Genomic DNA, 12,600 nt, shown 5'->3' on the forward strand with positions numbered 1-12,600 from the left:
GTTTTAATGGCGTCATTTGGGTATTTGAGTTCAACACATCAAATCGGTGAACAGTGTAGCGGGCTGGCGCGATTTAGTAACGTTAGAGGCTAAAGTGGAGGCAGCACGACATCGAACGTACAGCTACTGTTTAATATCTTACTCAAAACACATGGAGGTGGGAAAGTGTCAGCATAACACCAGTACTCCCATTGACAACAGTAGAGTACACACCTCCGCCATTGACATTTTCCAGATGCAGATTTTTGTTTAGATCTGGACACGCTCATAAATATCAGTCTTTTAGACATGATATCGATACATTGGTATCTGAGGAGTCGAGGAACATGATGGACAAAAGACACAGAATGTTAAAGAGAGTGAAAAAAGAAAGAAACAGTCCCTGGTCTCAGTGATCTGGATCCAGACCAAAACGTAAGGGTCTGTTCCTTGGGTCCTGCCCCCCATCTACACACATTTTCAAGTGAATTGGTGGATTGGTATTTCTGCAATCCTGCTTATAAACAAACGAACGAACGAACTAACTAACTAACTAACTAACTAACTAACTAACTAACTAACTAACTAACTAACTAACTAACTAACTAACTAAACAAACAACCAACTTGCCAACTATTTCACTAACAGACTAACTCACTTACTAACTAATGCAGACAAAAACAACAGTTTAAATTAAACCCAACCACACCATTCATAGTAAGTTTCATAGACTCAGATCTTATTTCCCTAAATATGCCTGATTTCTTTCATTGAGATGTTTGTATTATTTCTTTGGAAAACTAATATCACTATGGTTATTTTCACACTGAGCAGCTTTGTCACATTCCAAATATTCAGCCTGTTTCTCTAATGTATCATGGAGGAGGGGGTCTATCTAGGAACGGTGTGTTGTTGTAGTTCAGTGACGGCAGATCATTCGCATCCAGAATTTGCTGATTCATGTATTAAGTAGAATAGATGCTTCCCTCCATCAGTGCATAAGAAGGAAAGTAAAATAGTTCCCATGCTTAACTGTTGGTAAAGAGGATGTTATTATCATTGGGAACCGAAACATTTGCACACTCACAATTTCAGTTTCCTTATTAATTTATGATCCAAAAATGCCTCATTGCATTACAAAAATCTAACAGTTGATTTCACACCAAGACATTTAACAGCTTAACAACCAAGATAGTAATAAGCATGGAAGAGATCGACAGGACTGGTTTTAATTTGACAAATCAGGCTAGCCAGCTTGCAACTGATGAAAAACTGTAGTACATGAAATATTTGACACATTATAAAATTTATGATAAAATCAACGGGTGGCAAAAGTTAAGTGTTCCTTTTTCTACAGTGTTGAGTTAAGAATCGAGGACAAACATAATAAATCTCAATCACACACTCATTCATCATGATCATCCAATCCTGATCACATCAGCAAAAAAACACATTAAAGTAGTTAGTATTTACAGGAATAGAAACAGAATGGCCTATTACGGAGGAGGGAAGTTGCAAAGTTCAGTCTCATCGTTCTCTTCGGGTTCGTTGCTTCGTGTAACTGCGACTTTAGCGGCACACTCTGCCTTCCTGGTGAAAGGTTGACGTGGACCAGCCACAGTCGTCCTGCTGCCTGACACTCCGCCCACACTTTGAGCTGAGGCCCCTTCGTGTTTCTTGGTTGTTGCTGCGTGACTCCCCCCTCTGTATAATTTGCAGGACGCCACCAGAGGTCTTCCCGTGTCCACGTGTTGTCTCTCCGTCTGACGCAGCTTACTGACCGTGTGGGTATAGTGTAGATCCACCCTGATGATCAGCGACTCCTAATGAACAACAACATATGTACATTTATTGTACAGATTGCATTGCAGTGAACCGAATTTGGGCAAATAAATATCATCAATTGAATGTATACCTTCAGCTTCTGAAGTGCGCAGATCCTCACAGAGCAGTCCGGATTATTGGAGTTGTTAAAAAGTAGAGAGTCCATCTCCTCTGACCGGCCGGGGCCAGAAAATATGTCTTCCAAAGGCTAAAGATTTAAGAGCATAAAAGATTTCATTAGTATAATAAGTAATATTTAACACAACTTTGTCAAAAACAAATGAAATCTCTGCACTTCCAATGTGTTTGCACGAAAGATGCCTTAACAAATCAGCCACTAGATGTCAGCATGTCTCAAGGTTCTGCCTCCATAATTAAGACACATTGCTAAAGAGGAGTGGAGCAGATTATTATGCAATTTCTTGATTTGTCTGTGGTTGCAGCAGACTGGAAGTCTATATATGGGCAGAACTTCCTCAGACGTGCAAAACATGGGGGTGAACGGTCAGAAATTTCTGCTGACTAATGGAAAGTGACAACGTGCTACGGTGAGCGTGGTGCAAAGTGGAATATATTATGTGGATACATTACTCTGGTGTAACTATCAAACAATCTGTGTCTGTGTGACTTTATAGATCTGTTGTGATCTCTATATAGATTAAATAAATATTTACAGGTATACTGCTCAGAGCCACGGTGCAGTCGTGCGTTCGGGGGCCGACAGTCTTCACTGTGGCAAACGCCACCAAGACGTTAGAGAACAAAGCTGAGAAGCCGACTTCCACTTCCACTCCGCAGAGAAACCTCAGCCGCTTCTTCCGTGGTAGCTCTGAAAGAAGACATGCAAAATAAATAAGACTAAAAATAGATAAAAAATCATTTATTATGATTGTACAGTCAGATCCACGATCTCAGGGACCTATTTTTAGATGCTCTGTTCATTTAAGCCTTAGACTTTCATCTTCAGTCTGATTTTGACTGAGAAGATTATCAGATTAACCCATAATATCAAGAGTCACATTTAAAAAGACAAAGTAAATTAGAGGAAGTTAAAAGGATGTCAAAATGACAACTTCTTTCCATCAAACAGGAAAATAAACGTACATTAACCAGTTCCTTATTCTGATTCAAAACAGTGAGCATCCTTTTTTTTTGAATGGCGCTGAAAATATCACATTAAACCACAGTGTCTGTACCATGCAGTCTATGGTCTGTACTTTTTGTGTCCCATGCTGTTGTGTAGGGGGTGTGAAGAAGCGGAGAACAGATCAAGAAATGGAAAAGAATCTCGAACGTACATTCGTATTTACACATCCTGTCCTAAACACAGTTGAACTCGACTTTAATAGACGGAGAGAAAAAACCTGAAGATGTTGCGTGGAAATTTCCCCCGACTCACCATTGGCTTGTCTCCAGCAGACATCTCGCAGGTGGAGTTCCTTTGTGTGGCCAGAGCTGCACACTGGATCTGCGAGGGATCGGGGTTCCTTCAGGGTGTGCTTGATCTCCACCGCCTGCTTACCTGTAACTAAAGGGTCTCTGCCCAGATCTGATGTAGACAGAGAAAATGATAATACAGGTTAATCCAAAGCCTTAGAGAGAAGCGAAACAAATATCTGCATGAACTCAACATACATTTAAATTTCTTTGCCCACTTTCTTCATTTTTAAGAAAATCCACATTTAAACACGCAGTAGAGAATATACAACCCGTTCATTTTCTGAATAGAGATTTCGATTGTCACCCATAATAATGTAACCATCCAAGGTAGACTCATCCCAAGCTACGAGATCGTGACACGACTATATATGCTCCTGTAGAAGCCACAAGTCCATATGATGTGAACTGCGTTTTAAGAAAAACTTATTTTATTCACAATATCAAGAAGTAGGACACATCTTTAAGTGTAATAGAGATGTCCGTTATTGGTCTGGGTCGCTGTTACCATGGAGATGTCGGCTATGATTGGATGGTTCAGCGTTAAATTTTCTTTAAAGTCGGAACTATACAAATCTAATGGGGGGGGGGGGGCGGGGGGGGATTACTCCAACAAGGTTAAACTGAATAAGAAAGGCCGGCTGTCGCTGGAAAGGGCTCACTTGCGATGGTTTATGGGATGCGAAGTTCATTCACTCATAAAATAATTCTGTACACAGTCTTGTATCATTTTGATCAGTTTTTTTATCATTTTTGCTATGATTCAAATGTCTCATGGTCACAATAGATATCGCAGCTGGTCGGGTGCCAGACTTAAAACGCTATTTTTAATAGGATTATCTGAAATGTCAATGGAGAGAATTTATGGGAAATTCTAACTATATGTAATTTCAGCCTGTCAGGGCGTCTCTCAATCAAAACAATAACAAAAGTTTGGTGATGTCATGATGATGCTGGAATCATGGGACTGGATGTCTCAACATGGATTAGGTTCCGAATTGAGTAATGCATTGACGTTTTATTTACATTAGGCAATAAAAGGCAATGAATAATCCTGATCCATTAGTCAGGAATACAAACAGCGGAAGGAAGAAATAAAATATCAATACATACATGATTTGTCCCAGACGTTAGAGCAGATATTGGAAAAATTTAGGCTAACCTAACTCAACAAGTCAACAAAATGTGCAACAGAATTGAATGGAAAGAATTGAAATATATTAAATCATTAACTACCTGCTATAAGTCTTTCAAAAGTTTGACCAACTAAAGCAGCATGTACACTCCCACCCTTTCTGTCAGGGGGTGGCCCGAGTTTTGCAATAGCAGTGAGTGAAGAATGACTTCATGTAAAAAAAAAAGGTTAAACCGATTCACATTGCTGCTTTTGAGGAACTTAGGGAAGTTTGACGTATGAGATAATTCATATTCCCTGTAACTGACGGTGGTTAAATGACCTTTGGTGGAAAAAATACTCTTCACAAGACTGAATTCATGTAAGAATGGGAATGTCTAAACAGTTTAATAAAGATTACTCCTTTGGCTTTTGACAAGATTTTGTGTCAGGAAGATTTTGCGCCAAAATATATTTAGGTCTTCACTATTCTCACATCTCTAAACCAGATGAGTGAAAAACAGAACCAGAGGGTTGGGAATGTCTAAGTTAAAACTGTGTGGTTTCAAATAAAAAGTACCAAGTGCTAAAAGTAAAAAGGGATAAAACCTGTTTTATGAAAATTTTCATAACCAATGGAGCATTTTTTTCACCCTAAATTTATCATCCACCTACACATACTGACACACACGCGGTGCTGTCAGCAGGATTCTGTCCCGCTAGTGCTGATTTGTGAAGCCATGAGAGAGGTGGCAGGGGCCGCCCAAACGGCAGAGCAGCTGTCTTGCACTCTGCAGCTCTCGGGTTTCACACAGTTCTGCAGCCAACAGTCCGAATTTCCAGTGAATGAGGTCACACGCTTAATGGTACCTCGAGAAATTATTTCACCAGAGCCCCATTAAAGAGACAAACACGATGGGACAACTTGACAACTACTAACCCCGGCTCAGTCCCAGCTGATCTTACAAGTCCTGAGTAAACAACTTAAAAATGAGTTGGCAACAATTATGCAACTTGGCTGTTGTCCAATCAGGACAAACGAACAACATGCTCCCTTCAGACCTGCGAGAACTCTCTGTTCACTAAACTAATTAGAATTTTCAGAAACTGAATGTATCAATGCACAAATACAAGCTGGAGAGGTTTTGAAATCTCTTTAGGAGGGTTGAGTTGATCTGACGTAGACTGATATAAATTCATGGATGATTTACGGCATAATCCATAAATTAGCTCAGTTGAAAAAACCATTTTCCCCTTTTCGATCCACACCTGTTCTCACAAAACTAAACTTGATATATTTACTTTTGTTTGTAAACCGAAAGCAAACCAACACCATTTTTTTGACTTACCCTCAGACACCTTCTCTAAGACGTGTGTGACCTTGTCGGACTGCAGGATGTGCTTGTTCAAGTACTTAGTGAAGATTCCAGTACTTTTCACTCCTTCCTGCACCTCAAAAGCCTCAGCATCCTCACATCTGTGGCGGTATAAGAATAAACGTTACGCAAACACAGAAACCAATAGATATAGATTGTTTATATATATATCTTTTACAGCATCTTCTCAAGTCATAGGCCAAGAGTTGCACTTGCACTGTGTTGACTGATGTATGTTATTAAATATTGATGTAATAATATATTTTTAAAAGTACATACGTGCCGTAACCATAAACTGTATTCCCAACGGGTTTCTGTGGCATGATGACAGAAGGTATGCGATCCTGGTTGTACCTGTGAAAAGTGGAATAGTTTTTGGATATAGATATATCTTTTTTAAATCACAATAAACTTGTTTCATAGCAATTTCAATTTACATTGATATCATTGTATAGGAGTATATAATCACTGTCATTTTGTATTTAAATATGCATAGTGAAGTCAATCTCTGATGCCGGGTTTCCATTATACCTCGGAGCTCGACACTCGAATTGACACCATGCTGGAATAACCCAAGTTGATATCGTTCCAGTTCCACAGGAACAGTGTTCATCTTAACCAGCTAGCCATCGGGGGTCGGTAATTCCGATCTCCGAGGTATAATGGAATCCTGCACGAGACGAAAGATGAATGATTGCACCTACCACTTTCTGCAGGTATCCAGGAGGACCACACTCAGTGCCGTCTGTTTCTCCTGCATGTCGAGCATGACCCTCTGCACACACACACAGTTTTCAGGTTGGTATGGCTGTGGAGCATCGACAGGGACCAAGTAATTCCTCCCAGAGCACTCATAGCCGTGACCCGCATAGTAGAAAAGGCCTGTAAGAAAGGTGATAAGACGCACATCCAGTTTCCGATTGCAACACCGTAAGAACTGTCATCATCACATTTTGCATGACACATACTCTGCAATACTGGAGAAAGACCAGAGAAAGGTCACACAATGATTTTTATACAGCATATAATACAGAATATATCAACAATATCTACCTACTAATTTCATGTCTGTCTCTATGTGGCTCACATATTTCAATAGCCGTTCACCTTGTCGGCTTCCCACGTACCCTGTGTATTGTTGATGTTCCAGGGAAGTGCAGTGGCAAATTTCGTGCGGTTTTCTACACGTGATACACTCAATATTAATAAGAAATGTAGTTAACAGACCAACGGCCCTCTGCAAACTGTCAGCCTGTGGACTGAGTTGAACATGTTTTCTTCTACATCCTTAGCAACTGGGTCAAACCGCAGTTCAAAACTGCTGAGCTAATACAGACAAGGTGCTGCGGATACTGATCTCCGTCATGGCAGCCACACTTATAGAATCACCTCCTATTTGGCAATTTGTCTCCAAAGTAAAAGAGGAACCTTTGTTGCAGCCTCAACAACCTCTGAAATAGCTGACATGCAACATATGAGAAAGTAACACGGGGTAACTGAATCATTCAAACTTACATATAAGCCACATACATGAACATTGAAAAAGCTAATTGAGTTTCATGTACGAAAAACATTGACTATAAACCAGTTTACTTTTGTGTTGTATTGTATATATATTTTTTAATAGTAAGCTCTTTCTACATTGAATTTATTCTAATTCTGATATTGCACTAATGAACTGACGGGCTTCGTCTTGTCCAACACCTATCATTGTGCTGTTGACCCTGTGTTAACTGCATATGACAAATAAAACTTGAAACTTGAAACTTGAAACTTGAATCTTGAAACTTAAAACTTGAAACTTGAAACTTGAAACTTGAAACTTGTAACCTGGTTGGATGAACAAAAAGTTTTCTAACTTCACTCTGCACCATAGACTGTTTTAAAAAGTCTGTGCACACAACATCTGGCACACGTTAAAAAGTGACAGAACATTGTAGAACTGTAGAAGGACAAAGAATAATTCTGAAGTAGCTCCAGTGCAACACAGGCTAAGCAAATTGGCAGGTTTCGAACATGAACTGCACTAGAATTGATAAATTTATGTGAGTTCTATCTTGGTTTCGATATTAGCAAGATACAATCGAATACACAGTAAGAAGCAGTATCATTACGAAACAGCATGATGGTTTCGTTCAGAAGGTTTTATCTTCCACATTATGTCACATTACTGTTCGATGATAAAGTCATAATGTGCCAGAAGTTTAGCTCAGTCCCTAATAGTCGATCACCTTTTATAAATACCAGGCGATCAGGAAACGTCATCACAGCTTGTGAGCAAAGAACACACCTACGTATTTTTATCTCTTCCTCACCTGCCCACTCAGGCAGGCATAGTTAGAGCAGGATGCAATAAACCACTTGTGGGTTTGTGGCCCATGACAAGTGGCCAGCGACCGATAAATGGCAGATGACCCAGATAAAAACAAAGAAATTCCGATCCCTCAAGCAACTCTACTTAGATCCGCACTCTGACTCTACTTAGATCAGATAACAAAGAACTGGCAGAAATGTATTATATGGAAATGAAGATGATTAGAAACTTAAACTAAACGGTTTGACGAGAGATGGAAGAAGCTACAGAAAAAAAACATTAAACGGAAAATAGTAAACTCTTTACTTTGGGATATTCACTGAGCCAAAAATACACGTATTATGTGTATCTAATAATATATCTCCTCGTTTCCCTTTTACTTTTTTTGTATCTATCTTTATTTTCTTTTATTTCTCTTCTTGTTTTCTTTTTTATTTATTTAAAATTTTTAGTTAAGATGTATATTATGAAACGACTGCTTTTTAAAAAAAATGTTTAATTAAATACTGTAAAGGATCTTACTTACTAAGAAATAAAATGAATGAAAAAATGTACACTCACCATAAACTCCTGTGTCAAGCAGCTGAATGAACTTTTCAATGGCTGCTAGCATCTCCTCCCTGGTGAGGTCGAGCAGGGAAACCACTCGGAAGCCAAGCTGCTGCAGGAGGTTGGACAGCTCGTGCACGTCCATGATGGGGGCCATCAAGCTGGGGTGGTTGGAGTAATTCAAGTTGCCAATAAGTAGGGCAACTTTGTCTGTGGCTAAAACAAAGACCAAAGTAGAAACTTTAATGAGTCCCTTGACCGTGTTTTGTTCAGCACACACTGAAAAATATATAGATTGGCTTGAGATTGACATTTTTCCCATGAAACGGTACCTGTGAGTGCTGCCACAGGAAGATGATCATTGCAATGGAGGGGATAAAAAAAGAGAGAAGCAAAGAGTCAGCATTTCTCAAACTTAAATCTGATCTAAAGTATTAATACTGATACAGGACAGTTTTACTGTGATATACACACTGTATAAACACAATAACAGAAGAAATGCTGCAAGAACTTCAGTTTCACTTTACATCACTTTCCTGTTTCAAGTCTGAGTCGCACCCAGCGCTATTTGGAGTCTAGCAACTTCCTTTTTGAAATGGGAAAGTACTTCTCGCATCATGGAAACAACTCAAAACCTCTGCACCAACACAGTGGAATGAAAGGAGAAAATCTATTTAATCAGTCACATCCTTTTCATTGGAGGAAGTCAAGTCTGGAAAAATTCAACAGTAAAGTTGGAAACTACAGGGACTTACACAGACAGACACAGATCATTTCACCAATGACTTACCAACATCAACGTCCACTGCTGTCGTCCATATCTCCTGCAGCTTGTTAGACAACGAGCACAGGTAGGAACCTGCATGTGCAGCTGTTGCAGAGTCAATCTGCAAGTTCACATGGAATCATTTTATTTTCATTTCCACCCGTTCTTCCTCACGAAAGATCACTCAACCACAAATCAAAACTGTGGTAAAACATTAACCACATTGTGTTAAATGAATTACACAGTCGCTGAGTGGTGCATGAATAAGAGTTGGTGAAATGACACAGCAAACATTGCGCCGTGCAAACAATCAGTGTCAGCACTGAGGGGAGTAAACACTGGCTTGTTCATGCTCTCTTACCTGCAGCGTGTCTCCAGTCATATTGAGCAGGGCCCGACCATTTCTGTACCACTGGTACTCCGGAGCAGGAATGCCAAAGGCAACGCAGCTGAGGGTGAGTTTTTTATCTGGTCGGATGGTCTGGGGTTTTGGGTTGACCGCAATGTGCAGCTCGCCCTGCCAGTGCACTGGTAAACCTGATGGTTGAAAAGAAAGAAGAGAGATTCATACCCACAGCAACAGTAAAAAAAAGTACTCAAGCGGCACACACCTTCAGTATAAATCAAGATGAAAATGGAACGACGTATACCTGATTTATCAATGTCCCACACCTTCACTTTCACCCATTTGCTGAACACGCAGTTACAGTAGTAGTCGTGCGCTCTGCACACGTAGCGCTGGGTTTTTGTAGCGTTGATTGTCAGGTCTGGCCGAGTCCCGCCAGGCACCTTCAGAAGAAATAATACAAGCAGAACAATAATTATTAACGGGAACAGAAACATGATGTATGAGAAAGTGTGTTGAATATCTTGTATGTAATATTTGACTCTCTTCCAATTATAATTTTAAAGGAATCCTTTATTGAAAGTAGTTTTTAATTGACTTTCAAAGTTCTCATTAAAATATTAAAGAGAACAATAATTACTAATATTATTAATAATAATAATAATAAAAATAATAATGTGCAAAAAAACTTGAAATGTTAAAAATATATCAATTAAGGCTGGACAAATTAAGAATTTTAAAAATTATAAATAAATACATAATATAATCAATATATATATATAATTATGCATATGATATATCATCAATATATATTATCAATATTTTTGTATTCATTTTCATCACTGGCAAAAGTTCAAAACCTTCCATTTAACTTGATATATTTGTTTACCATATCTCCCAATCCTAACATAGATCATAAAACATGTTATTATATATACATATGTAGAGTGCACACACCTCCTGGTCATCGTCAGTGAACCACTGGTAGCTGAGGAGACCGGAGCCGTCAGCTCGGACACTCAGAGTCACCTTGTGGTTCACAGGGACACACACAGACAGAGGTTGGCGCCCTATGTGAAGCTCTGAAACACACAAAGTTATAAATCTCAGTCGTTGGCTTTGATTTTATAAAAATCTGTCCACAGTGAGTCTGAGGAGATGTGACGCACAGTACCTCTGATCATTATTCCACATTGACTGGGACGGGTTTGGTCATCAGATCATTGTCTTCCTCTTTCACCACATCTGTAAGAATGACCGCGTTTAAATGAGATTATGTTTAATTCACTCATTACATGAGAACTAAGAAAGCAGTAAAGTGAATCACATTAAGAATCTGTACAATACATTTAAAGCCTCAGCCCAAAACTTCTCACTTCTGTAACATGTGAGTTATTGAACCAGAAGTATTGTTATAACTGTCTGGATTTCAATAAGACAATAGTTGATGATCGATATGAGTGTTCAGTTGATTACCTGTGTCACTCGATCAGCTGCTGGAGCTCAGTCTGACACTTCTACTCCTGTTGTTCTTCTTCTCTGTATTTTAACAGCTTCGCTTCACTTTCCCGGAAAGAAGAGGCTCACACACGCTCACAGACACACGATATACCGTAAAGCTCATAGTAACGCGGCAGCTGATACCATATAATTAGTCTCCCGCTACCCTACACTGAAAAATCACCAACGTTTATGTAATTCTTAACACTATAATGAGTCTTACTTGGAATACCCAGCTCTGATCAGTTATTATTTATGTAAAACTTGACAGGGAGATTGACTTAGAGCCTCTTTTTGCAACGCTACGGTAATGAGCAATCTGTCCTCGTGTCATGCAAGTTTCACTAAAAGCCTGAGTTTGAGTCAAACTGGGTCTCTAAAACGGACCTTTTCACTGAGATTGAACCAGTTTAAATAACCTGGTGTGTGTAGACAGGTTTACATAATGATCATTTATCGCTTTCCTGAACTTTCCCTAGATTAAAAATATATATTTTTGGCCAGCTCCAACAGGCCAGCAGGAATATTACAACATCTAATGATATATTTAATAATATAAAGTGCATAAAATGTGGAGCATCTTTTTTAAACAATCTCTTTTTCCAATGTATTTTTGCTGTTTAATTTGTGGTCATTGTTGAATATTTTATCAGATATTTGAATAAAAATCTTATTTGTTTAAATGTATTTTTTTCAACCAGGAAATCCCAAAAATCTTTTTTAATTTTAAATTAAATCAAATTAAGTTTAAATATGATGTAAAAAATAATTAATCCACGAAACAATGTTAAATAATAACAAACATGGCCTGACACCATTCAATAACTCTCTAAACACTTACAAAATAATTAGACCAATCTAAATAAATAACACCTTTAAATCAACAACATAGATTATATCTAATGATTCTGCTTTTTAGTAATTGATGTGAAATGTGAGCACTGAGTGTGTCACTGTGTTTTGACCATGTGTTGCATGAGGTAAGAGCACTTGAGCAAAACAAAGGAGATCGACCATTGGCCGTCACCAGCTACGTCATGAATCATGTTCTACAGACTTGTTGTGCAAGTCCACATTCATTTACTTTCCTCGTTCACCAAGATGGGATGGCCATTGTCCAACTTCGTGAGATGGATCCAAACACAGCAGTGATTTTCCAGAAAGACATCCTGATGAAGTGATGATTTTTCTTAAGGTGTTGTCTGGCTGATATTATTTTTCTAAATTCAATTCATATTTCAGACTTCTTTTCTAAGTCTAGTTCTGAAAAAAGTCTGATGTGCTCCTGCACCTATTTGTAGGCCTGCTATAAATAGGAGCCTTCTGGCAACACATGCATGTCTATGATAGGCAGTTACAGAGAGTTCCTTCACAGACTCTGCCTCCAAATCAACA

The 12,600-nt window shown here is 38.8% G+C and overlaps 1 protein-coding gene across 1 annotated transcript; it reads right to left on the minus strand.

Annotated features, from left to right (window-relative positions):
- Positions 1–1,068: 1,068 nt before the first annotated feature.
- Positions 1,069–11,277, minus strand: malt3 (MALT paracaspase 3). The gene is made up of 15 exons (XM_061076184.1): positions 11,182–11,277; positions 10,880–10,950; positions 10,663–10,787; positions 10,010–10,148; positions 9,721–9,896; positions 9,377–9,480; positions 8,926–8,954; positions 8,606–8,809; positions 6,435–6,612; positions 6,010–6,084; positions 5,704–5,831; positions 3,203–3,352; positions 2,478–2,632; positions 1,895–2,011; positions 1,069–1,802 (listed from the first exon to the last, which is right to left on the minus strand). Exons 2-15 carry the CDS (start codon positions 10,887–10,889, stop codon positions 1,476–1,478), a joined length of 1,917 nt encoding a protein of 638 aa, XP_060932167.1. The 5' UTR covers positions 10,890–10,950; positions 11,182–11,277; the 3' UTR covers positions 1,069–1,475.
- Between the last annotated feature and the right edge of the window lie 1,323 nt (positions 11,278–12,600).

Source organism: Limanda limanda, chromosome 8, assembly GCF_963576545.1.
Source record: "Limanda limanda chromosome 8, fLimLim1.1, whole genome shotgun sequence".
Lineage (NCBI taxonomy): Eukaryota > Metazoa > Chordata > Actinopteri > Pleuronectiformes > Pleuronectidae > Limanda > Limanda limanda.